Genomic DNA, 25,174 nt, shown 5'->3' on the forward strand with positions numbered 1-25,174 from the left:
CCTCAAACACATGGAGGTTAAGGACCATCCTGTTAAAAGATAAAAGGGTCAACCAGGAAATTAAGGAAGAATTAAAAAGATTCATGGAAACTAATGAGAATGAAGATACAACCGTTCAAAATCTTTGGGGTGCAGCAAAAGCAGTCCTAAGGGGGAAATACATCGCAATACAAGCATCCATTCAAAAACTGGAAAGAACTCAAATACAAAAGCTAACCTTACACATAAAGGAGCTAGAGAAAAAACAGCAAATAGATCCTACACCCAAGAGAAGAAGGGAGTTAATAAAGATTCGAGCAGAACTCAACGAAATCGAGACCAGAAGAACTGTGGAACAGATCAACAGAACCAGGAGTTGGTTCTTTGAAAGAATTAATAAGATAGATAAACCATTAGCCAGCCTTATTAAAAAGAAGAGAGAGAAGACTCAAATTAATAAAATCATGAATGAGAAAGGAGATATCACTACCAACACCAAGGAAATACAAACGATTTTAAAAACATATTATGAACAGCTATACGCCAATAAATTAGGCAATCTAGAAGAAATGGACGCATTCCTGGAAAGCCACAAACTACCAAAACTGGAACAGGAAGAAATAGAAAACCTGAACAGGCCAATAACCAGGGAGGAAATGGAAGCAGTCATCAAAAACCTCCCAAGACACAAGAGTCCAGGGCCAGATGATTCCCAGGGGAATTTTATCAAACGTTTAAAGAAGAAACCATACCTATTCTCCTAAAGCTGTTTGGAAAGATAGAAAGAGATGGAGGACTTCCAAATTCGTTCTATGAAGCCAGCATCACCTTAATTCCAAAGCCAGACAAAGACCCCGCCAAAAAGGAGAATTACAGACCAATATCCCTGATGAACATGGATGCAAAAATTCTCAACAAGATACTGGCCAATAGGATCCAACAGTACATTAAGAAAATTATTCACCATGACCAAGTAGGATTTATCCCTGGGACACAAGGCTGGTTCAACACCCGTAAAACAATCAATGTGATTCATCATATCAGCAAGAGAAAAACCAAGAACCATATGATCCTCTCATTGGATGCAGAGAAAGCATTTGACAAAATACAGCATCCATTCCTGATCAAAACTCTTCAGAGTGTAGGGATAGAGGGAACATTCCTCGACATCTTAAAAGCCATCTATGAAAAGCCCACAGCAAATATCATTCTCAATGGGGAAGCACTAGGAGCCTTTCCCCTAAGATCAGGAACAAGACAGGGATGTCCACTCTCACCACTGCTGTTCAACATAGTACTGGAAGTCCTAGCCTCAGCAATCAGACAACAAAAAGACATTAAAGGCATTCAAATTGGCAAAGAAGAAGTCAAACTCTCCCTCTTCGCCGATGACATGATACTCTACATAGAAAACCCAAAAGTCTCCACCCCAAGATTGCTAGAACTCATACAGCAATTCGGTAGCGTGGCAGGATACAAAATCAATGCCCAGAAGTCAGTGGCATTTCTATACACTAACAATGAGACTGAAGAAAGAGAAATTAAGGAGTCAATCTCATTTACAATTGCACCCAAAAGCATAAGATACCTAGGAATAAACCTCACCAAAGATGTAAAGGATCTATACCCTCAAAACTATAGAACACTTCTGAAAGAAATTGAGGAAGACACAAAGAGATGGAAAAATATTCCATGCTCATGGATTGGCAGAATTAATATTGTGAAAATGTCAATGTTACCCAGGGCAATATACACGTTTAATGCAATCCCTATCAAAATACCATGGACTTTCTTCAGAGAGTTAGAACAAATTATTTTAAGATTTGTGTGGAATCAGAAAAGACCCCGAATAGCCAGGGGAATTTTAAATAAGAAAACCATATCTGGGGGCATCACAATGCCAGATTTCAGGTTGTACTACAAAGCTGTGGTCATCAAGACAGTGTGGTACTGGCACAAAAACAGACACATAGATCAGTGGAACAGAATAGAGAACCCAGAAGTGGACCCTGAACTTTATGGTCAACTAATATTCGATAAAGGAGGAAAGACTATCCATTGGAAGAAAGACAGGCTCTTCAATAAATGGTGCTGGGAAAATTGGACATCCACATGCAGAAGAATGAAACTAGACCACTCTCTTGCACCATACACAAAGATAAACTCAAAATGGATGAAAGATCTAAATGTGAGACAAGATTCCATCAAAATCCTAGAGAAGAACACAGGCAACACCCTTTTTGAACTCGGCCATACTAACTTCTTGCAAGATACATCCACGAAGGCAAAAGAAACAAAAGCAAAAATGAACTATTGGGACTTCATCAAGATAAGAAGCTTTTGCACAGCAAAGGATACAGTCAACAAAACTCAAAGACAACCTACAGAATGGGAGAAGATATTTGCAAATGACATATCAGATAAAGGGCTAGTTTCCAAGATCTATAAAGAACTTATTAAACTCAACAGCAAAGAAACAAACAATCCAATCATGAAATGGGCAAAAGACATGAACAGAAATCTCACAGAGGAAGACATAGACATGGCCAACATGCACATGAGAAAATGCTCTGCATCACTTGCCATCAGGGAAATACAAATCAAAACCACAATGAGATACCACCTCACACCAGTGAGAATGGGGAAAATTAACAAGGCAGGAAACAACAAATGTTGGAGAAGATGTGGAGAAAAGGGAACCCTCATACACTGTTGGTGGGAATGTGAACTGGTGCAGCCACTCTGGAAAACTGTGTGGAGGTTCCTCAATCAGTTAAAAATATACCTGCCCTACGACCCAGCAATTGCACTGTTGGGGATTTACCCCAAAGATACAAATGCAATGAAACGCCGGGACACCTGCACCCCGATGTTTCTAGCAGCAATGGCCACGATAGCCAAACTGTGGAAGGAGCCTCGGTGTCCAACGAAAGATGAATGGATAAAGAAGATGTGGTTTATGTATACAATGGAATATTACTCAGCTATTAGAAATGACAAATACCCACCATTTGCTTCAACGTGGATGGAACTGGAGGGTATTATGCTGAGTGAAGTAAGTCAGTTGGAGAAGGACAAACATTATATGTTCTCATTCATTTGGGGAATATAAATAATAGTGAAAGGGAAAATAAGGGAAGGGAGAAGAAATGTGTGGAAATATCAGAAAGGGAGACAGAACGTAAAGACTGGTAACTCTGGGAAACGAACTAAGGGTGGTAGAAGGGGAGGAGGGCGGGGGGTGGGAGTGAATGGGTGACGGGCACTGGGTGTTATTTTGTATGTTAGTAAATTGAACACCAATAAAAAAAAATTTTTGAAAAAAAAATAATAATTTATATTATTTTATTATTTTATAATAACAAAATATTGCAGGAATGACCAAAACATGAGACACACACACACACACACACAAAGTGAGCAAATGCTGTTGGAAAAATATTGCCGATAGTATTGCTCATCACAGGATGGTAAACCTTCAATTTTTAAAAGACACAAGTATCCATGAAGCACAATAAAGTGAAATGAAATAGAGAAGGTATACTTGTATTTGTTTCTCTCGAAGGGTGTCAAGTGAGGAGAAAGAAAATGAATAGAACTACACACCATCTTAAGTATTTTCTCCTAATTTTATTCTCCTTTAATTCACTGAAGCTTTAAAAGTCAAGCCAATAGTCAACCAAGGTGTGATGTGGGTGTTCTGCTCCCATCCTCTGCTTTCAAAAGAGGGATTTATATCAGTTTGAATTAGGATTAGTGATATAAGAGGGGAGACTCAAAATAACAGTAACTTTAAAAATTATTTCAAGAAATGTATTTTCTCTATTATAAAACAAATCTGGAGGTGGCAAATTTAGGGCTGATAATGGCTGATATACAGCATCTAGAACCTAAATGCTTCTTCATGGTACAAAATGAGTGTTCAAGGTCCAGCCATTAAATCTGCATTCCAGGTAATAGGAAGGATACAGATGAGAGAAAAGGCACTTCCTGAAATTCTAAGGAAACCTCCTAGAGCACCTTACAAAGTTTCCACTTACCTGTCAGGACTTAGTCACACGTCAACCCTAGCCTACAAAGAAAATTGAAAAATGCAGTCTTTTATTGTGGTTTCAGTGTGCCCAGCTAAAGGTGGGACCTCTATCAAAGAAGGGGAGGACAAAAGATAGGATGATTCTTCAGTAGTTTCTGTGGTAGAGACATATGGAACCTATTTGGTTTCTTTTATTCTTAGCTATTCTTTTTCCGAGGTAATCTCATTAGGGTGGGGGTATCAGCATAACAGCTAAGAATGTAAAAATCCCATCCCCACCACTTATTAGCTGAATGATGCTGCCTCCATCCTGACATCTACTCTATCCCATTATGCTATTTGTAGTAACAGTAGTAGCAATTAAAAATGGTCTTGAGAGGAATGTTTACTAGAAAAGTCTATTTAAAATATTTGATTTATGATTTAGTTTAAGACAGGCTAAAATAATATTTAATATGAAATTTTGTAAAATTACACAACTAGAAACACACAGAGAAAATTTCTGGAAGAATATAAGCCAAAGATTTAATATACATTATCTGTACAAACAAAATCATATTGCAACAATGTGTTATTCAAGATTTCATTATCTTTAAAATAGACTGTGTACATTTATGTGTATCTGAATTCTATATATACTAGACAAATATACATAAATGGGAAAATGCCTGAAATAAGTGTATTAAAATAGGCACAGTTTTTATATGTGGCTAGTGAAATTACATGATTTTATTCTTTTTTGTGTTCCACCTTCCAAATACTCTACAATAATTAAGTCCCCCAAAAAATGTGTTCTTACCGCTTTCTGTAAGCAACAACAAAAATTATTAAATTTAGTTACCTATTGTATATTATTATTAGTTCAAAGATTTTTATTCAATTTATACATTAAATTATATAATATCCTAAGTAAATTGAAGCATCTTCTCAATTAAAAAAATAATTTTTGCTTCATCATTGAAAAATAGTGGTATAAACCATGGAGAAACTGGTTTCTTGAGGGCAGAAAGCCTTTCATTATACTCAATGGGAACTCTTGTTAGGTTATAGGTGAGTGTGCTTTCCATCAGCATCATGAGATTTGCTTTCAGCCCCATTATATTTGGCATTTGAATTGCTCGACTGAGGTTCAAGGAGATTGCAGTTACTGACCTACCACCCTGAGTTCAGATGATGGCTCACATCCATCTGGATGAGTTCTAATGGGGCGCCTGGGTGGCTTGGTCAGTTAAGCATCTGCCTTCAGCTCAGGTCAGGATCTCAAGGTCCTGAGCCCTGTGTCATCATCAGGCTCCCTACTCAGAGGAGAGTCTGCTTCTCCCTCCCCCTCTGCCCCTTCCTCCCTTGTTCTCTCTCTTTCTTTCTCTATCAAATAAATAAATAAAATCTTTTTAAAAAATAAAATAAATAAATGAGTTCAATTGGTCCATTCCTTAGATGAGCTACCCATAAAATATCAAGAGCCTTGGCAAAAGTAGAATGTCTCATATTCTGTATGTTGGCAAATTGAACACCAATAAAAAATAAATTTATTATTAAAAATAAATTTAAAAAATATTTAAAAAGTAGAGTGTCTCACAGATGATTCCGGTGGATTCCAGGGAATTTTTAAGCACTTGAAGAAGACCTGATATCACCCATTCCATTCTGAATGTCAGATTCTTCACCAAGAGATATTTTATATGAACAGGTGCTTATAATCAATTCCATATCCTGGGGCACCTGGGTGGCACAGTCAGTTACGCATCTGCCTTTGGCTCAGGTCATGATCCCAAGGTTCTGGGATCGAGCCCCATGTCAGGCTCCCAGCTCACCAGAGAGCCTGCTTCTCCCTCTCCCCATTTGTGCTGATGTGCTCTCTCTTGCTCTCTCTCTCTCTCTCTCAAATAAATAAGTGTATTATTATCTAAGTATGTCTTAACTTTGGTTATTAATTGATTGATATATTTGGCAGCTCCCACATTCGGGGCATATATATTGATGATTGTTAAGTCCTCTTGTTGGATAGATCCTTTAAGTATGATATAGTGTCCCTCTTCATCTCTCACTACAGTCTTAGGGATAAATTTTAGTTTATCTGATATAAGGATGGCTACCCCTGCTTTGTTTTGAGGACCATTTGAATGGTAAATGGTTCTCCAACCTTTTATTTTCAGGCTGTAGGTGTCCTTATGTCTAAAATGAGTCTCTTGTAGACAGCAAATAGATGAACCTTTTTTAAAAATCTGCAATCCCTTTTCTTGACCAGAAATATTTTCTTAAATGGTTTATAAAACTTTCATTATTTGAGTGACACATAAAATGTGGTATAGCTTGTCTGGTGGTGTCTCCCAACATCATGAAGTGAACAAAATCTAAGATTCTACGACCCACATTATTTCTCCATCACAACTCCCCAAGGCTGCAAGAGGCAAGTATTCTGGGAGGGAGATGCAGGGTTGTGATTTGAATCAATTCATGCTGAGTGAAACTCAGAGTGGCCACTGAATGACTTGAATGACTCTCTTGCTCTTACCCTTAAATAGCTCTCCTCCCAGATTGCTTCAGATATGTGCGTGTCCCATCACTCATACCAGAGGGAACATGGGGCTCACAAAACTCCCTGTGGACCCCAGACTGAACCAAAGCTACTACCTGGATCCCAATAACTCAGGTGTAAAAGGTTTGGGGTGTTTTGTTGTAGTTTTTTTTAATGTTGCATAATTTTCCTAGTCCAAAATCACAGATAAAACAGATCAGGTTCGTATTTGTACCCTGTAACATTAAGCTTAGAGATTCTATGAAAAAAAAAAAAAAAACGCAATGGGAAAGGGGGAAAAAAACCAAGAGAATGCTCACGAACCTTCCTTTGGTGCAGGATCTGTGCTGTAAAGAAAGGCACAGCCTAAAACATTGATAATTTTCCTTTCAGCAAAAAAAAAAAAAAAAAAAAAGTAAGTCACTTATTTCAACACTGACAACAAAGACACACATCTGAGAGTGTTGATCCCAGCCTTCACCTAATTAACTGCTTCAAAAATAAATAAATAATGTAAATTAAATGGAAGAAATTTCCGAGCTAAAATCTGAATCCTTTTCAAAGCAACCCATTGGCACTAATTCTGTCTGTCTAGTTTCCTAGCCCATGACTCATACCTGCTGTCTGAAATAGTTGCCTCACTGAATCTGTGATTATCCTTAGCCTACATATCACTTCATTGTCTTGGTATTCAGTTCTCTGCACAACTTGCTCACTCTCTCTGATTGCAAACCACCCTATGACCAGTCATTGCAAAGTGATCTGCTTAGAATAACTGCAATATTTAAAGCATGATCCCAAGAATGGATGGCTAGGACACCATCATCCCATCAACACTGCCAAAGAAAATATTTGTTTATCCAGTAAATCCATCATGAAATTTATTAGTCACAGACTTGAGATACATTTATACTCTAGCTCTCCCTGTATTGTTACCAAGGCAGGTTTCACTCTCCTTTTTCCCCCTCTATCTTTCCATAATCTAGAGATAAATTTTATATTTTTAGATCACACTCAGCGATCAGAGCTCAAAAGCCTGCAGATTGTTGCACCAAAAGTGTTGCACTAAAACAACACTTTTCAGAAATCACTTTTCTCTTACCTGAAGTAATTATAATACCTCTTGAATTGTTTAAATGTTTTATGAGGGACAGAAAGGTGTTAAAAAATGTGTAAACTACATCTTACTGTATTTTTCTTTTTTTCTAATTTGGAACAACAATAAAAGGCTAACATGAAAACAGGATATACATTTTCTGCATTTTAGTTTACCTCTGACTTCTCAACACCTCTGATTCTTTAGAATTTTCTTCTTCTCTCATTCACCTGTTTGCATTTTATTTCTAAATTATATAAGTGATACCTACTTATTTTTGTCGAAAGAAACAGAAAAAACTAAATATCAAATATTAAAGTAATAGTTGGAACAACTTCAGAGCTAAATATGTAGAGAGGCATCTCTCTTGCCACTTGTAACTTGGTGGAAAAGTAAGAATATAAGTTTTGTGTTGTCAATATTGTTCACTTTTTACTTGTCTATATTTACTTTTTTCTGCAGTGATTATGACGTGGTATTCTTAGAAGACAAGAATAAAGAAAATAGGCATAAAAGATATTTAAAGGAAATGATACGAGGAGTTTCTTTAGTTAAAAGAATCATCCATAGCTAAGTGACCTGCTCTGTTTCCTATTTTCAATTCTGTGTTTAGGGATGGTGACCATACATGTCATTCCAATAAATTGCACCTGGTCTGGACATATTGGTCCAGCCAGTGCCGTAGTATTAATAGCTAGATGATCCAACACTTATTAGATTTTTATCCTATTCCCAATAATAAAATTGTTTGAAGAAGCATAATTACTCTGACTCAGGACTGGGAATTTTTATCATCTTCACACACGTGATTGAAATGGAGCTTTAAAAAAAAAATTGGCAAGGATACCATATTCCAAATTCTGCCCATTGCTTAGCATCTTCAGATGAGGACCAGGTATACCTTTCACATCTAGAAGGTGTATATATATATATATATATATATATATATATATATACATATATATATATATATTATTACTATTATATACTATATTATATATTATACATTATTATATATTACTATATAATATAATATAATAATATATAATATAATATAATATGTGTATATATATTTTTTATTCCTGACAGGAATTTAACTTCTGATGCAAAACTTCCTCCTGATGATCATTCTGTGCATGGCAGCTTTCACTTCTTTATTTCTCAAGCTGTAGATGAGAGGATTCAACATGGGGATCACCGCTGTGTAGAACACTGAGACCACTTTATTGACATCCAGGGAAAAAATTGCACCTGGCCTCACGTAGATAAAGAAGAGTGTCCCGTATAAGATGGACACCGCGGTGAGGTGGGAGGAACAGGTGGAAAAGGCTTTGCGCCTCCCATCGGCAGAACAGATCCTCAGGATGGCAGTAAGGATGTAAAAATAGGAGATTATAATGGTCAAGCTACTGACAACCAGTACGGCTCCAGCCACAATGAAAACTAACAATTTATTGATCCAGGTGTCAGCACATACCAAAGAAAGAAGGGGGGACATGTCACAGAAGAAATGATTGATAATGTTGGAGCCACAAAAGGGAAGTCGGAAAGCAGCCGTGGTGTGAGTCATGGTGCTCAGAAACCCAACAGTGTAGGGTCCAACCACCAGCTGTATGCAGAGTCTCTGTGACATGGCAACAGAATATAATAATGGGTTACAGATGGCAACATAGCGATCATAGGCCATGGATGCCAGCAGAAGACACTCAATGGCCACAAAGAATCCAAAGAACCATTGCTGCAAAGCACAGCCCAGGAAGGAGATGGCCTTCTTTTCAGCGAAGAAGTCGGTGAGCATCTTGGGACCCACAACTGAAGAAAAGCAGATGTCCACGAAAGACAGGTGACTGAGAAAAAAGTACATGGGTGTGTGAAGGCGGGAATCCATCTGGATGAGAATAATCATACCCAAGTTTCCTGTCATGGTAACAAAGTAAAAAAGTAGAAAGAGCAAGAAAAGGAAGACTTGCATCCGAGGATGATACTTCAAGCCTATGAAAATAAATTCTGTGATTCTTGTATGGTTTCCATCAGCCATCGATTGTGTTGGTCTTCTAGAGTGAGAAAAACAGAAAATAGATATGCATACGACTTTAAGTTCTTTAAAAGCATAACATAATACACAAGAAAAGAAGCTGTAGGCCCAATTTTGGAAAAATCGATATAAGAGACTAAATTAATGCTAGCAAATCAAACATAGTAAAGCTCTTAAAAGCAATATGGCTTAAACGTTTTAAAGAGAAAATTAGAACTAAGAATTGGGTCACCATTAGAAAACCTGTAAAATTACTCACCACATTTACATATTAAAAGAAAATGCATTATAATTATTTCAATAAAATTCTTTAATTTGATACATATGGCTCTCAAAACCACAACAACAAAGAAAAAAAATCCCAAACTGCAAATGAAAAGGAATTACTTAACTCAGTAAAAAGAATCTTTCTGAAGCTTCCAGAGAATATATGTGTACAGTGTAAGTAACAGAAACACTCACACTATAACCAGAAACTATATATTCTCACAATTTGTACTATTTAACATTATACTGGAGAACACATTCAAAGTACTAAGCCATAAAAAAAGAATGAAGATGTAAGAATTCTAGAAAACAGAGCTAAGAAAATACTGACACTGTTTGCAGGCAAAATAGTCATCCACATAGAAAAATGTACAACAGTCAACCAATAAGATAACTTTCTTAGAAAAAATGAAACAGTTCAACAAAATAGTGAAGATCAGTGTAGGAAAGTCAATAATAACTACCTATGAGTTATAATGGAAAAACTTACATTCATTCACTAATTGATAAAATAGCTATAAGTAAGCCTAACAAGGAATATTCTAGATTCATATAAAGAAAAATATAAATTATAGAACTTTACTGTGCAAGAGAAGAAATGTCTAAATCAGTGAAAAATACATTTCGTGTATTTTTATGTGTTTATTAAGATTCATTTCTGGGGATCCCTGGGTGGTGCAGCGGTTTGGCGCCTGCCTTTGGCCCAGGGCGCGATCCTGGAGACCCAGGATCGAATCCCACGTCGGGCTCCCGGTGCATGGAGCCTGCCTCTCCCTCTGCCTGTGTCTCTGCCTCTCTCTCTCTCTCTCTCTCTGTGTGTGTGACTATCACAAATAAATAAAAATTTTTAAAAAAAAGATTCATTTCTTCCTGAGAAAGCAAAAATTAGCTAAAGCTAATTTAACAGGGAGAGTGAGAATCAAGAACAATTCTGATGAGCTTAAAGCAAAGCCAGGCTATGTATAAAGGGGCCAACAACATCAGAACAGGTCTAGACTGAACAGGTAGCATGGGGTCCTGTTTCCTTGAAAACCACAAAGGTAAGATAGATGTAGAAGGTTGTATCCAGACATCCTTCATGTGGAGTTCTGTACCTGTGTGGGGAATTGAGATTGTTTTGCTCTATCAGACTAATTTAGATATTCCAGACCAGAGTAGGAGGTTTTATCTTGCTGATATAATGTCAAACAAAAATTTTAGATAGCTTGTAATTTTAGAAATTAAGTTTCTCATCGAATAACAAATAATAAATAAAAAATAATAAAGCATTTGTCATGAGCCTACCCCCAGAATATTGTTAGGATGCTTTATAGGGAGAAATATTTTTTCCTGTTCAGTTCACAATTGATTTGTGTCTATTTTTCCAACCTGAAGAATGGCCATGCAGATTCTCACTCCCAAAATCCAATAATAACTCTAGATTTTCTTTGTTCAACAAAACAGCCATGGTTTTCCCAAGGTGTGTGGTCTCCTTCATTGCAACAGGTCAAAAGCTGATTGCGTCAGGCTACAAACTTAAGGCTGATTTTAGGCTACCCACCACATTATATGGCAAACTTAATACAATTCCAACCAATTGGAAAAATTAAAATGAAAATAAAATTTTTAATGAAACAATCTGATTTTTAAGGTCGTGGAAGAGAAAAAATGTTCAAAAGTAGCAAAACAGTGAAATAAGTGAATCGGAGAAGGACAAACATTATATGGTCTCATTCATTCGGGGAATATAAGAATTAGTGAAAGGGAATAAAGGGAAAGGAGAGAAAATGAATGAGAATATCAGTGAGGGTGACAAAACATGAGAGACTCCTAACTCTGGGAAATGAACAAGGGGTAGTGGAAAGGGAGGTGGGTGGGGGGTTGGGGTGACTGGGTGATGGGCACTGAGGGAGGCACTTGGCGGGATGAGCACTGGGTGCTATGCTGTATGTTGGCTAATTGAACTCCAATAAAAAACTTAAAAATTTAAAAAGTAGCAAAACAATTTCAAAAAAGAAAAACAAAGAAAAGGGGATGTACTATTCCAGATATGAATACTTAAAGCCATTGTACTTAAACCAATAAGATGTTGTTACTAGAACAGATGGGAGATGAATAGGAGACAGAAAAACCATAGGTAGACCTAGGCATAGATGTCAGTTCAGTATGAATAAAGGTTTCCTTTCAATGAGGAAAGATTACCCCTAAAAGAGTGTTACAATATTTGGATGACCATTCAAAAAAGTAGATAATATTGAAATTCTACTTACATTACTAAAAAGAAAAATTCTAACTATAAATATATAACATAAAACCATTAAAGACTAGCATTATGATGTGTTATAGGGTTGGTCTTCTATAATAGAACATAAAAATTACCTGAAGAAAATGGTGAAAAATTTTACTGCCTCATAATTTTAAGTAGATGGATGCCAAATACGCTCCAGGTAAAAACAAGACACACAGATTGAAAAAAATACAGAGGAATATGTCACAAAGAATTAAGATCAGATCACACAAAAAACTGTCACAGATTATCCACTTAAATAGCGGTACTAGTTGTGATGCTAGACCAACCGACATGTCACAGAGCGCAAAGTCCAACAAATAGGAAAAAATTTTAATATCCCAAATAATCACAGAAACCCAACTGAGACAACAATTATATACTATTTTCACCCATCAAATTGACAAGATAGTCAGAAATGAGAAAATATAAAATGCTGACAAAGCCAGGAGACAATATAGTGGTCACAGAAGATCGGTGGCTGCAGCAGGAGCATGGCCTCTGGATGGCAGTTTTTCACTGTATCTTTAAAAAAAAAGTTGAAGTGCATATCTGGGGACACCTTGGTGGCTCAATGGCTGAGCATCTGCCTTTGGCTCAGGGAGTGATCCCGAGGTCCTGGGATCGAGTCCTGCATCAGGCTCCCCAGTGGAGAGCCTGCTTCTCCCTCTGCCTATGTCTCTGCCTCTCTCTGTGTGTCTCTCATAAGTAAATAAATAAAATCTCTTTTAAACAGTGCATATCCGATGATCCAGAAATCCCATTACTTAGTATATACCCTGAGGAAACAGAATGGAAAAACAATGATGTCCGCTTCACTGTTGCTTCAAGCAATGAAAAACTGAAGTCCACATAAATATTCTCCAAAAGACATAATAGCAAACAAACTTTGGTATAGTCATTCTGTGGAATATTGTATGGACATTTAAAAATTAAGTAGTAGATTACCAGAGGGGAGGTGGGGAGGGGGCATGGGTGAAATAGGTAAAGGGGATGAAGAAAACATGTATTGTGACAAGCACTGAGTAATGTACAGAATTGTTGAATCATTATATTGTACACCTGAAACTAGTATAACACTATATGCTAATTATACTGGAAATAAATGTACAAAAAATTAAAATTAAGTAGTAGAAACATGGCTATTTTTCCAAAATATGTGAAGAAGTAAGTCACAGAATGATGGGTACACTATGGTAGTAGGAGCATTGTTAATGTTTTCTTTAATTTTAATTATTTAAGTGTGTTTCCATGTGTGTATGTATAAATAAAATAAATGTCTGGAAAGATAAGTAATAAGGAGGACTCATTAACTCTGAAAACAGGGGGACAGTGAACCGGTATGTAGGTAGGGAATCAAAGGAGACTCTAGGTTTATCTGAGATTTTAAAATTCAATGCAAGGAGAAAATGCACATGCATTACCTTTGTAATTAAAAATAATCTAGGAGTGCCTGCATGGCTCAATTGATTAAGCTTCAGACTCTTGGTTTCAGCTCAGGTCATGGTCCTGCAATAAATCAAGCCCTGCTTTAGATGCCCCACTCAGCGGGGAGCCTGCTAGTCCCTCTGCACCACCATCCCCCCGACCATTGCACATGTGGGCTCTCTCTCTCTCTCTCTGTCTAAAATAAACGAATAGAATCTTTGAAAAAAAAATGTAAAACAAAACCGAGTAAAAGCAATCTAAAGCAATTCCTTAATTGCTTTTATTTATTATTTAATTTTATCTATTTTTATATGAAATTTATTTCAGCGTTTAAAAAGAAAAAGAGAGAAGAAAAAATAGCTATGATCAAGTGGGAGAAGAGCAACAACAGGCAAGAAATAAATGAAGCCTCGGAGCTAGAAAGTGAGAAACAACTGCAAGCTGTGCATTTGAAAACTTCTGAAGTTCTAATAGGTAGAGAGAACTCTAGCCCTTCCCTCACCCTTTATAAATAAGAAAACTGAGTTCTTCAAGATGTCTGAGCCAGGACCACAGCCAAGATGTCTGATTATGTATTGCTGGTGGCAAATACATAATCACTTCCTACCCTGCAGTTCTAAGTGATGCTTAGCTGCATGATACAACACCTTTAGGGTTACAATGAATATGGGACAAGGAACAAGCATTTGCAGAGTATTCCAGACTTAGGCTGTGCCCCCCGGGTGCTTTGCAAATGTCAGCCCGATTTCCACCCAAGCCTGGATCAGAAACATTTTGTCATCCCCACTTTACAGAGCAGGCAATTAGGGCTGTTGTCAAGTGTGGACGGAGGTGCCTAAAGTGCACCACCAGAGTTAATATCTCATAAGAGTTATCTGAGATGAAGACACGGCCCCCTCTGAATACAGAGTCTCCATCCTTTTAAAGACGTCACTCTCCCAGGAAGGAACCTTAGATCCCTCAGAGTGTCAACCCATTCTGCGTGCTGTTTGAGCGATGCAGAATCAGGCAATATGCATATGTGAATTTATCAGTGAAGGAGCTTTGGCTACAAAGAGAGCAATGAGGCCCCAGAGAGATTGTGTGTAGAGTCCAAGTTTGCTCAAGTACAAGGGCTCTCGAACAGCTGCAGTTGTGCTCTCACAGTTCCCTCATTTTACCCCATGCTATGAGTGTCATGCTCATAAATGCAAGGCAACATTCCATATGGATGGCACCACACCTGGATAGGGTGGCCAGAGCACTCTCCTGCTGGCAGCAGTCATTGGACTTGAAGAGGGATTTCACTTGTCTTATAACGTCTTTGTACATCTTACAGAATTTCACATTACTTCATAATAGATTTGCTGCATTTGTTACATTCTCACCAATTATGATCTGACAGTGAAGATTTCTCTGTGTACCAAAAAAGACCACATTTTAGATGTCAGTCATTTTCATTTTCCCATAAACCCATTTATTTTGAACTTCTTGAAGAGTTAACGCAAGGGACCAAAATGGATTTTTTTAAATGTTTTAAACTTACATTCCAATGAGTTCTTCTCCTCTTCCAAGAATTAAAATTAAAATGGAGTACAAATTGTACTCTTTTTCAGCATATATTCCCTCTTCCCACCGTCATCTATGCCTCCACATAGTGAAGAGGTCAGACTTTCTTGAAATTACTTGGTTTTATTCTTAGATTTCTTCCCAAGGAACTGGTAAGATTCCACTCCAAAACACATTGTCTTTTCACTTGGATCAAAGTTTCCAGAAGTAGTTACATCATTTTTTTTTTGTTCTGGGAGAACTTATGTCCCAAAGCATGCCATACCTTGGGATTTGGTAAGGGGGAATTAAATTAAAATGTTACAACTATCTTTAAACTCTAAAAAAAAAAAAAAAAAAAAAAAAAAAAAAAAAAATTCCACTGGGATGTCAAATTACTTGTTTCCTATGACTGACTGAGTAAACTCTTTATTTCTTACCTCCTTCTTACACAAGAAAATATTTAGAGTAAACTTTAGTGCCATGTTGTAACAACTGCTGAGTTTTCCCCACGAGAAGTACCACAAAATTTCCGCAACTGTTCATCTAGGGATCATTACAGTAGAGAATCAACCCCCAGGATAGCTTAATTGGCATTGTTGATAATTAATCTTTGTTTCTAATACTCAAAGAAAAATCACTGGAAATCAGAACATATGAAGAATCTCCATCATATTCACACAGGTTTTTTTATGGGATCATGAGAGAGGTTTCACTTGCAAATGCAAGCCTGATACTACATGTTTTTCAGCTTTTGTTGATGAATAACATATGGAAAAGTGCAAAAATCTTAATGTACTGCTCATTGAATTATTGCATTGTGAGTATATCTATGTAAACCACCACCCAAGTCAGGAAATAGAACATCTCCACCATCCATAATATATTTGTGAAATCTATCTTTTGGTGAATAAATCTCTAGTTCATGTATTTTGTTGATGCTAGCATTCCATTATATTAATATTCCACAAATAATTTATCAATTACTTTGTTGTTGGGCATTTGCCAGGTTTTAACTTTTGTGATTTTTTTTCTTCAACGAGCATCTAATGAATACCATGTGTTTTGGTGTTCATGAGCATGCATTTCTCTTGGGAATATTCCTGGGGGTGAAATTTCTTTGTTATGGGGTACATATATGTTCGTATTGACTAAGAATTTAGGAGGTCTTCCCAAATTCATTGCTTATACTTCCATAAGTACTGTATGAGAGTCAGTGTTTGTCATTTTAGTCATTTTGGTGAGTGTATAGTGAGTTGGTATCTCATTGTGCCTTTAGCTTCCATTTGAGGGAGATTGAGCCATTTTGCAATATTTGTAAGTCATTTCCATAACCACTTTTATGGATTGGCTATTGAAGTGTCTTGCCCACATTTCATCACTGGATTGCCTGTCTTTCTTTAAAAGTTACAATAGTTATTCATATACTTCAGATATGTCACTTATATGCCTTGTAAATATCCTTTCCCTTCCTGTGGCTTCCATGTTTATACTCCTAAGGGTAAACCTAAGTCTTTAGTGTAGTTCAGAGAATCAATATTTTTTTTTGATGTTTAGCATTTTTGTAGTGTACTTTCAAAAACTGCCTACTATAAAGGTTTTCTTCAGTATTATCTTCTAAATGTCTAAATTCCTTGCCTTTCACATTTCAATCTCGAAACAACTGGAATTAATTTTAATGTGTAATGTGAGATGGGAGTAAAATTCTACTTTTTTTCCCATTCAGACATCCAATGGCTCCAACACCATTTTTTTCCAATCCTTTCTTTCCCCACTTCCCTGCTGTGTCACCCCTGTCATAAATGAAGTGTCCTTGTATTGGGTCTGTATGTTCTTTAGTAATAAAGGTATTAGTGTGTATGTATTACCTGGACACTCTACTCTGTCCCACTGGATAGACTATTAGTCTATTCTTGATTTTGTCTTTTTATTTTTTTAAGAGAGAGACAATGCAAAGGGGTAAAGGGGGAAGCCAAGGGAGAAAGAGAAAGAAAATCTTAAGCAGGATCCATTCTCAGCATGGAGCCCAATGTGGGGCTAGATCTCATGACCCTGAGATCATGATCTGAGCCAAAATCAAGAGTTGGACACTTAACTGACTGCGCCACCCAGACACCCCAATCTTGTCTTAATTACTATAGTTTTGTAATTTTCCTTTGCATTTACATATAAACTTCAGAATCACAGCAACATCTTGGGAAGATTTAAGTCTGGATTCACTATAACATTGCTTCTTCAGTCCTGCAAGACCTACGTTGACAGCTTCCTTTCGCACTATGGGAGCATTATAAGATTCAAATAGACTTACTCATTTGCCATTCCCACACAGACCCATATGTCCCTCCTTCCTTATAACCCTCCTGACTTTCCCTTCTCACTTACTGAAATATTGGAAGCCAAAATTCCATCTGTTCTGCAAGGTATGGCTGCCTTATAACTTCATCTAAGAAGCCTTCCCTGATCCTTATAGACAGAAATAATCACTTTCTTTGAACATTAACAGTACCTTTTGCCTCTATTCTGTCTCTTAGAAATGCCACCACATATCATTCTTTGTTAAGGCATTATGTCCTTCTCTAATAAACACTCTAGTATGTCAAGGGTCATATCCAACTGGATTGAACTGGCATTTTCACAAGTCCTACTAACCATGTGTCTCTATTTTCTGAGTTATTGACAAAATGAGGATGCTGATTACACAGGAAGAACCTTATAGTGAAACCAATTTACTCAAAGAGTAATTTGAAATACTGGTTTCAAAATGAAAATACACTAAAATGAATAGAAAGTGTTCATCAGAATCAATGCAAATACTGCTTTTCCAAAGTGCACTGCATGATAAAAGAGAAATGATTACCTTTTGCAGCTTTACATCAAATTCTTTTTAGTTACATCATTTTACAAAATCTATCAGAATTATCATCTTAAATAATAACTGTCTACATCAAATTGTCCTCATTTTTGTCTGGAATAAGCAAATGTGAACCTAGAAAAAAGTAGTATAAAAAAGAGAATAAGTCCTGTCCCACTAATGACCTTACCCTAATTGCATGAAAAGACTGGAGCTTGGAGGGCTCAGAGCGGAGTCAGAGGCACCTCCTTTATTTGGAAGATGCCTGATTTGATGCATGTGGCTCAGGCTCTCTGAAGCCTCAGACTCCCAAGCTGTAAAGTAGATCAAATAACTCATATCACAAGGGGAACCGAAATATTCAATAAAATGTTTGCAAACAGTTAGTACAGTGTGATATAGCAGATCCTCCACAAATGTATGAAATAGCATTACTATTATAGAATACAAGTCAATCGGAGAAGGACAAACATTATATGGTCTCGTTCATTTGGGGAATATAAGAATTAGTGGAAAAAAAGAATTAGTGAAAAGGAATAAAGGAAAAGGAGAGAAAATGAGTGAGAATATCAGTGAGGGTGGCAAAACATGAGAGACACCTAACTCTGGAAAACGAACAAGGGGTAGTGGAAAGGGAGGTGGGTGGGGGTTGGGGTAACTGGGTGATGGACACTGAGGGGGGCACTTGGTGGGATGAGCACTGGGTGTTATGCTATATGTTGGCAAATTGAACTCCAATAAAAAAAAATTTTTTAAATATAGTCTATACTAATCAGTGCTTTAAAATTATGTTAGTATAGAAACTAACAGAAAAAAAAATTCAGAACAGCAGATCCAGGAAAAAAAATACAGACACACACATATGCAAATTAACAAAGACAACCTCGAATGTCAGTTCTTCCCCTTTACATTTAAGATAGATGTTTATTCTGTGAGCATCAGTGTAGGTGGCAAAACTCCTAAAACGGTCCTGTAAAGATCCCTAATCTTTGTCCTAATCCCAGAAATCTCTGAATACGATGAAGTGCCACTCATATCATTATGTTATATTATATGATACAGTTAGCCTTCTAAGAGACATGACTCTGGATGAGCTCGTGGGCCCCAAGCTTTGTCCAACTGAGAGCAGAAGAGTCAGAGAGGTTGATTAAAAATGTGAGGAGAGCTAGACAAGTCACTGCTCATCTGAATCTGGAGGGGCCATGACAGAAGGCAAATGAGGAGCTCTAAGGAGCTGAGAAGCTCTAGCTGACCACCCCTGGGGAACAGGCACCAGCCATGCAACCACAACCAACTGAATTTTCTCAAACACACAAGTGAGCTCAGAAACGAGTCTTCCCAAGAGCCTTTAGAAGGGAGCTGAGCCCTGGCAACAGTTTTGTGTCAGCCTGTGAGACCCTAAGAAGAGAATCCGGTCATAATGGATCCAGATCCAAGACCCAGGGAAACTGCAAGGCAGTAAATTTGTGTGGTTATAACTTACTGGCTTGGAGGCAATTGGTTATGCAGCCCTAGAAAGTGACTATGGGAACATGTTCGAAAAATAATACTATTAATACTATTGAGATACAGCCGGAACAGAGAACTATTTTAGGTAAAGAGGTCCAGAGGGTCTCTTGGATGACATCACAGTTGAACAGAGACTCAGATGAGGTAAACTCTGACCAGCAACACTGCCCCAGGATGAAGAAACAGAAAGTGGAAAGGCCGCATGAGACGCCAAGAATGACTGAAGAAATCCCACAGAAGAGGCCTCTGGATGGCACACACCACTGAAGGAGAATGTGGCCTAAGCAGTGTGCTGCCACTCCCCCCAAAACACATTCAGATTGTACTGTCTAAGGCTACCAAGTCAGCTCAGCTCTTTCCATGGTTCTGTTTTGATGGCACATAGAGGCCTAGAGTGAGTAGGAAATCGACCATAATTAATCCAGCATGAGGTGCCCGGAAGATCTTACAAATTCATGCAGCAAAGAGTCACCCAATGAAAGATAACAAAGATCTTAATCAATTCTTGAAAGTGATTGCTTCTATCAGCACTTACATATTATATAATAAATCCCTTCTCCTAATAAAACAATTCATTTGTCCTCCTACTATAAACCTTGCCCATTCTCCAAACATATCATATAAAGGAATGAATAAAAGTATCCTGAGGATTAGAATCAATTAGCTTGCAAACTCTAGTGCCTGCTCCCCAACCTAGAATACCCAGAAGAATCTGTTACTATTTGGGGGAGGCACATTCTCCTTTTATGCTCCAAATAATGACCTCTAGATTCCATGGAAAGATATTCTATGAAAAGAATTTTTTCATCTTTGCCAATCCCTCCTTTTTTAAAAAAGGCCTTTTTTAAAAACTACCCTTCCTAGAACATACTCTTTACACTGCCCATTCATTCTTTGATTATCTTAACATTTGTCACGGAAATCACCATATATAAGTAAATATTTTTCAATCTTTTTGTCTGTCTTTCCTTTATACTAGCCTGTAACTCTCAGAAGGGTTTTCCTCTCAGTATGATTAATACCCAGTAAAAGTGTCAGGCACATAAGAGGCATACATAAAAATTTGTTTAATTATTGAGCCTAGCATTCTTTCACTCCTATTTCCTCTTAATTAAATAACATCTTGACCCACATCAGTACCCAACATAGACAGAAAAACTGGCAGAAAGCATGGTGAAAAACAAGCAAGACAAGCAAACATATGCTAGGGCCTTAGAGATGGCTTATATCCTTTAAAGAAAGCCTTCAAAAGAAGACAGAGTGTGGCCCTCATTGAGTTTTAGAGTTGCACAAAAACATAGTTGATCCCCTCATTCCTTAGATTTGTTGCTACATTCTATAAAATAAAACACAGAAGTATGGTTGAAAAATATTGTACCTGGGGAAAATAAAAGTGTGACCCAAGTTATGAGGCCTTGGGCAATACACTAATTCTTTATGTATGCCAGATTAAACATCTTGTAAAAATAGAATTCGCATCCTGCCTATGACACAAAATTCAATAAATCACAATATCAATACACACTTTATTTAAAAATTGAAATGCATTTTGCCTTGTACATGCATGACTCATATAACTACAGTGGCAAAATCCCAACAGTTATTACTATGAGCAGAGAGTCTTGGGGATATAAAAGACATCTGTAAAATGTCTACTTCCAACAGGAAGGTAGTATTAGAGAGTACTATTGTTACATACTTCCTGAAAAACCCACTTTTTTCCATTGTCTTGATATATAATTGACCTATCACATTCTGTTAGTCCAAGGTATACAACATAACGGTTTGATATAAGTATATTTCGCAAAAACAATTAGACAATACATTTAGTTAAAACAAATCACCTTATATAGTTATGTATTTTTTCCAGTGAAGAGAACTTTTAAAAGCTGCTCTCTTAAAACTTATAAATATACAGACAGTATTGTTAACTAGAGTAACCATGTTTACATTACATTCCCAAGATGTATTTAACTTTTTTTTAAAATTTTATTTATTTATTCATGACACAGAGAGAGAGAGAGAGGCAGAGACACAGGCAGAGGGAGAAGCAGGCTCCATGCAGGGAGCCTGACGCGGGACCCAATCCCAGGTCTCCAGGATGATACCCTGGGCTGAAGGCAGTGCCAAACTGCTGGGCCATTGGGGCGCCCGATGTATTTAACTTTTTTATTTTTTTAATTTATTTATTCATAGAGGTGGAGAGAGAGAGATACAGAGACATAGGCAGAGGGAGAAACAGGCTCCCTGTGGAGAGCCTGATGTGGGACCCAGGATCATGCCCTGAGCTGAAGACAGACGCCCAATCACTAAGCCACCCAGGCCTCCCATATTTATCTTATAAGTAGAAGTTTTTACCCTTTGATAATAATACACTTGTTAACAGTTTATGTTTAAAGAGTCGAGTCCCAGCTTGCAGGTAATTGAAGGATCTCAATGCGTGGCAAACTAAACTGTCAAGTCACTAATTAAGATTCTAGCATTTAGACAGGATTTAAGATTTAACAGATACCTCTCCTATCCTATTCACAGGCGATGGAAATGTTTTCAAAGCATTGGGGCTCAATAATCCCCTTATCTCATTTTAAAGATTTAAAACTCCTTCCAATCAATGACAAGAAACTTGTAATCTGAAGACTTCATGTGATATTTCAATGACACTGAGTAATAAAGGGTACATCTCAACCTAAAAGTAGGACTCCCATTGCTCAGCCCATGTTCTTTCATCTTGCATATATATCAGCTCTCAATCTGTAGTATAAATGAGATCTAGTTTATCTACTCATGAGAAACTGCTTCTTCTCAAACGTCCTTCTGAATGAATCCTTGACCTCTCTGTTTCTCAGGCTGTAGATAAGGGGGTTCAACATAGGAGTCACAGATGTATAGAACACTGAAACCACTTTATTGATGTCCAGGGAGAAACTAGAACTGGGGCGTACGTAGATAAAGAAGAGTGTCCCATACAGGATGGAGACAGCTGTCAGGTGTGAAGAGCAGGTGGAAAAGGCTTTGTGCCTCCCCGCAGCAGAGCGGATCCTCAGGATAGTGATGACAATGTAAGTGTAGGAAACTAGGATGATCACACCACTGAGCACACCTAGAGCTCCAGCCAAGATGAAAAGTAGAAACTGATTGACCTGGGTGTCTGCACATGCCAAGGACAGAACAGGAAGAAGGTCACAGAAGAAGTGATTGATGATTTGGGGGCCACAATAAGGTAGGTTAAAGGCTAAAGTCGTGTGGGTCATGGTGCTCATCAGACCCATGGCATAAGGTCCTACCACTAGCTGCACACAGACACGCTGGGACATAATGAGTGTATACAGCAAGGGCTTACAGATGGCCATATACCAGTCATATGCCATGGAGGCCAGGAGAAAACACTCAGTCACTACAAACTGACCAAAAAAACAGATCTGAGCAGCACAACCAAAAAAAGAGATTACTTTTTTCTCCACAAAGATGTCAGTCAACATCTTAGGACCAATGGCAGAAGAAGAGCAGACATCCACAAAGGACAAGTGGCTAAGAAAAAAGTACATAGGTGTGTGGAGTCGGGGATCCAACCAAATGAGGGTGATCATCCCCACATTTCCCAGAAGAGTAACAAGATAAACCAAGAGAAATATCACAAAGAGAACAACCTGGTGCTGCAATTGATTTGTTAAGCCCACAAAAAAAAATTCAGTCACCAAAGTCTGATTTCCATAATCCATTCTCTGATTCAATCTGTAATGAGAAAGAGAAAGATTCTTCTTTGCTATCAATTTGTAATTAAATTTAAGATGAATTTAACTTTTTTTTTTTTCAGTTAAAAAGGATAACCTGACATCAACTCTCTTGAATTCTATATTGGATGATCATGCAATCTATTTGCAAACTATTTGCATAATACAGGTAAGTCACTAAACTTCATGGAGCTCTTTAGTTTCTTCCACAGAAGCAGATTTTTTTAATAGAATCATAGAATTTTAACCTAGAAGTGAAAATTGAGGATTATCTAAGGCAAGTCCTCTAACTGTACCAGATTACATTTCTAAAAATCCCTACCTTGTAAGAAGTATACTTTAAGGAACATTTTATAGAAAAGAAAAATACTGTGTGAATTTGATGAATTCAGGAAAATACCTTCTCTCAGTCTAGATGAAAGGCATTAGGAATGTAACTTCTCCACCAATTCCTTTAGATTTTAGATAGTTGGTCATGTTGTCTAAAAGATATTCCTGTGATGTCTAAGAAGGAAGGCAAGCTCAGACAAGGGAAGATGGCTTTGACCAAGGATCAAAATCTTCCACTGAATTTCCTCAGTGACCTCTTCTCCCAAAAACCTACAATCCTCTTGTCATTGGTTTATGTACCCATTGGCCTCATCAAACTCCATCAGATATTTTAGTGCATCGAAGAAGAAACTAGTTCTTAAATATTGAGTAAGTGTTGTAACCAATAAGCATTAATAGGAGCTGCAAAAGAAAAGTAGTAATTTAAGAATGAAAAGGACACATCTGGGAATTTATCCCAGAGAAATGAAAACTTATGTCCACATAAAAGCCCGTATAATTTTGTTCACAGAAGCTTTCATCATAATGACCACACATGTGAAACAACCAAAATGTCTTATAATATGTAAATGGTTCAGCAATCTTAGTATATCATACTATGGAATACTAGTCAGTAAGAAAGAAGGGGGGAAATATGGTATACACAAGAGCTTAAATGGTTGGATCTCCAGGTCATTACACTGAGTACTGAGTAAAAAAAAAAAAAACAGCCAATCTCAAAAATTCAGAATTCTATAATTATGAAATTTTTTAACCATCTTAACATAGTGAAATTATAGAGATGGAGAATAGGTTATTGGTTACCTGGATTAGGAAAGGGAGGAAGAGTGGAGGTGTGACTATAAAAGTGTAGCCCAGAGGCATTCTATGTAGCGATGGAAGAGTTCTGCAGCCTGATTGCTGTGTGGGTTAAACAAATGACATAGAACAAAACACATCACACTGATACCAATTTCCCAGATTTGATGTTGTGCTGTAGTTGGTAAGATGTACCACTGAGGGAACTTGAGGGAAGGGTATGTGAACCTCTCTGTACTATCTTTGCAACTTCCCATGAATCTGTATTTTGGAATATTTTTTAAAAGGAATAAATGAATGAAAAAATGGGAAGTGAGAGGAAGGGGAAGTAAAAATTGGACCCCAAAAATGGGAAATTGAGGAAGGGAGGCACATGTTTTGGACACTTTGAGATAATCACAAGGATTCCAACAGCACAATCACATAAAAATATCAGTGGGCTGTGCAGCAGCAGAAGTATCAACAGAAATCTATCAACAGTTTCTCCTAACAAGAAAACTTGAAAAGGGTTTTTCTTAATAGGAAAATAATGAAATGAAAATCCGCTGATTTTCTGTGGTCTCAGAGGAAATGGAGCTTGGAAAGAAAAGGCCTGGAGAGGTGGAATCCAAGATGAGTCAGGAAAACTGCACCCAATGGACTCCTGGGTGCTCAGGGGTTGAGTGTCTGCCTTTGGCTCAGGTCATGATCCCTGGGTCCTGGGATCAAGTCCCACATCAGGCTCCCCACAAGGAAACTGCTTCTCCCTCTGTCTCTGCTTTTTTCTCTCTGTGTCTCTTATGAATAAACAAAAAAACTTAAAAAAA

The 25,174-nt window shown here is 37.4% G+C and overlaps 2 protein-coding genes and 1 long non-coding RNA gene across 3 annotated transcripts in view; all 3 read right to left on the bottom strand.

Annotated features, from left to right (window-relative positions):
- LOC144293382 (uncharacterized) overlaps positions 1–25,174 on the bottom strand; it is a 324,951-nt gene that overhangs the window by 126,898 nt on the left and 172,879 nt on the right. The gene's annotated exons all lie outside the window — the stretch shown is intronic.
- Positions 8,720–9,664, bottom strand: LOC144293375 (olfactory receptor 5G9). Its single transcript, XM_077864468.1, has one exon. It carries the CDS (start codon positions 9,662–9,664, stop codon positions 8,720–8,722), a length of 945 nt encoding a protein of 314 aa, XP_077720594.1.
- On the bottom strand, positions 22,284–23,228 carry LOC144293376 (olfactory receptor 5G25-like). The gene has a single exon (XM_077864469.1). The coding sequence runs from the start codon at positions 23,226–23,228 to the stop codon at positions 22,284–22,286; it is 945 nt and encodes a 314-aa protein (XP_077720595.1).

This window comes from Canis aureus, chromosome 21 (genome assembly GCF_053574225.1).
Source record: "Canis aureus isolate CA01 chromosome 21, VMU_Caureus_v.1.0, whole genome shotgun sequence".
In the NCBI taxonomy this organism is placed as follows: Eukaryota; Metazoa; Chordata; class Mammalia; order Carnivora; family Canidae; genus Canis; species Canis aureus.

What these genes read in the sequence shown, in the direction of transcription:
- LOC144293375 (XM_077864468.1), bottom strand. Translation starts at nt 9,664, where the DNA reads ATGGCTGATGGAAACCATACAAGAATCACAGAATTTATTTTCATAGGC.
- LOC144293376 (XM_077864469.1), bottom strand. Translation starts at nt 23,228, where the DNA reads ATGGATTATGGAAATCAGACTTTGGTGACTGAATTTTTTTTTGTGGGC.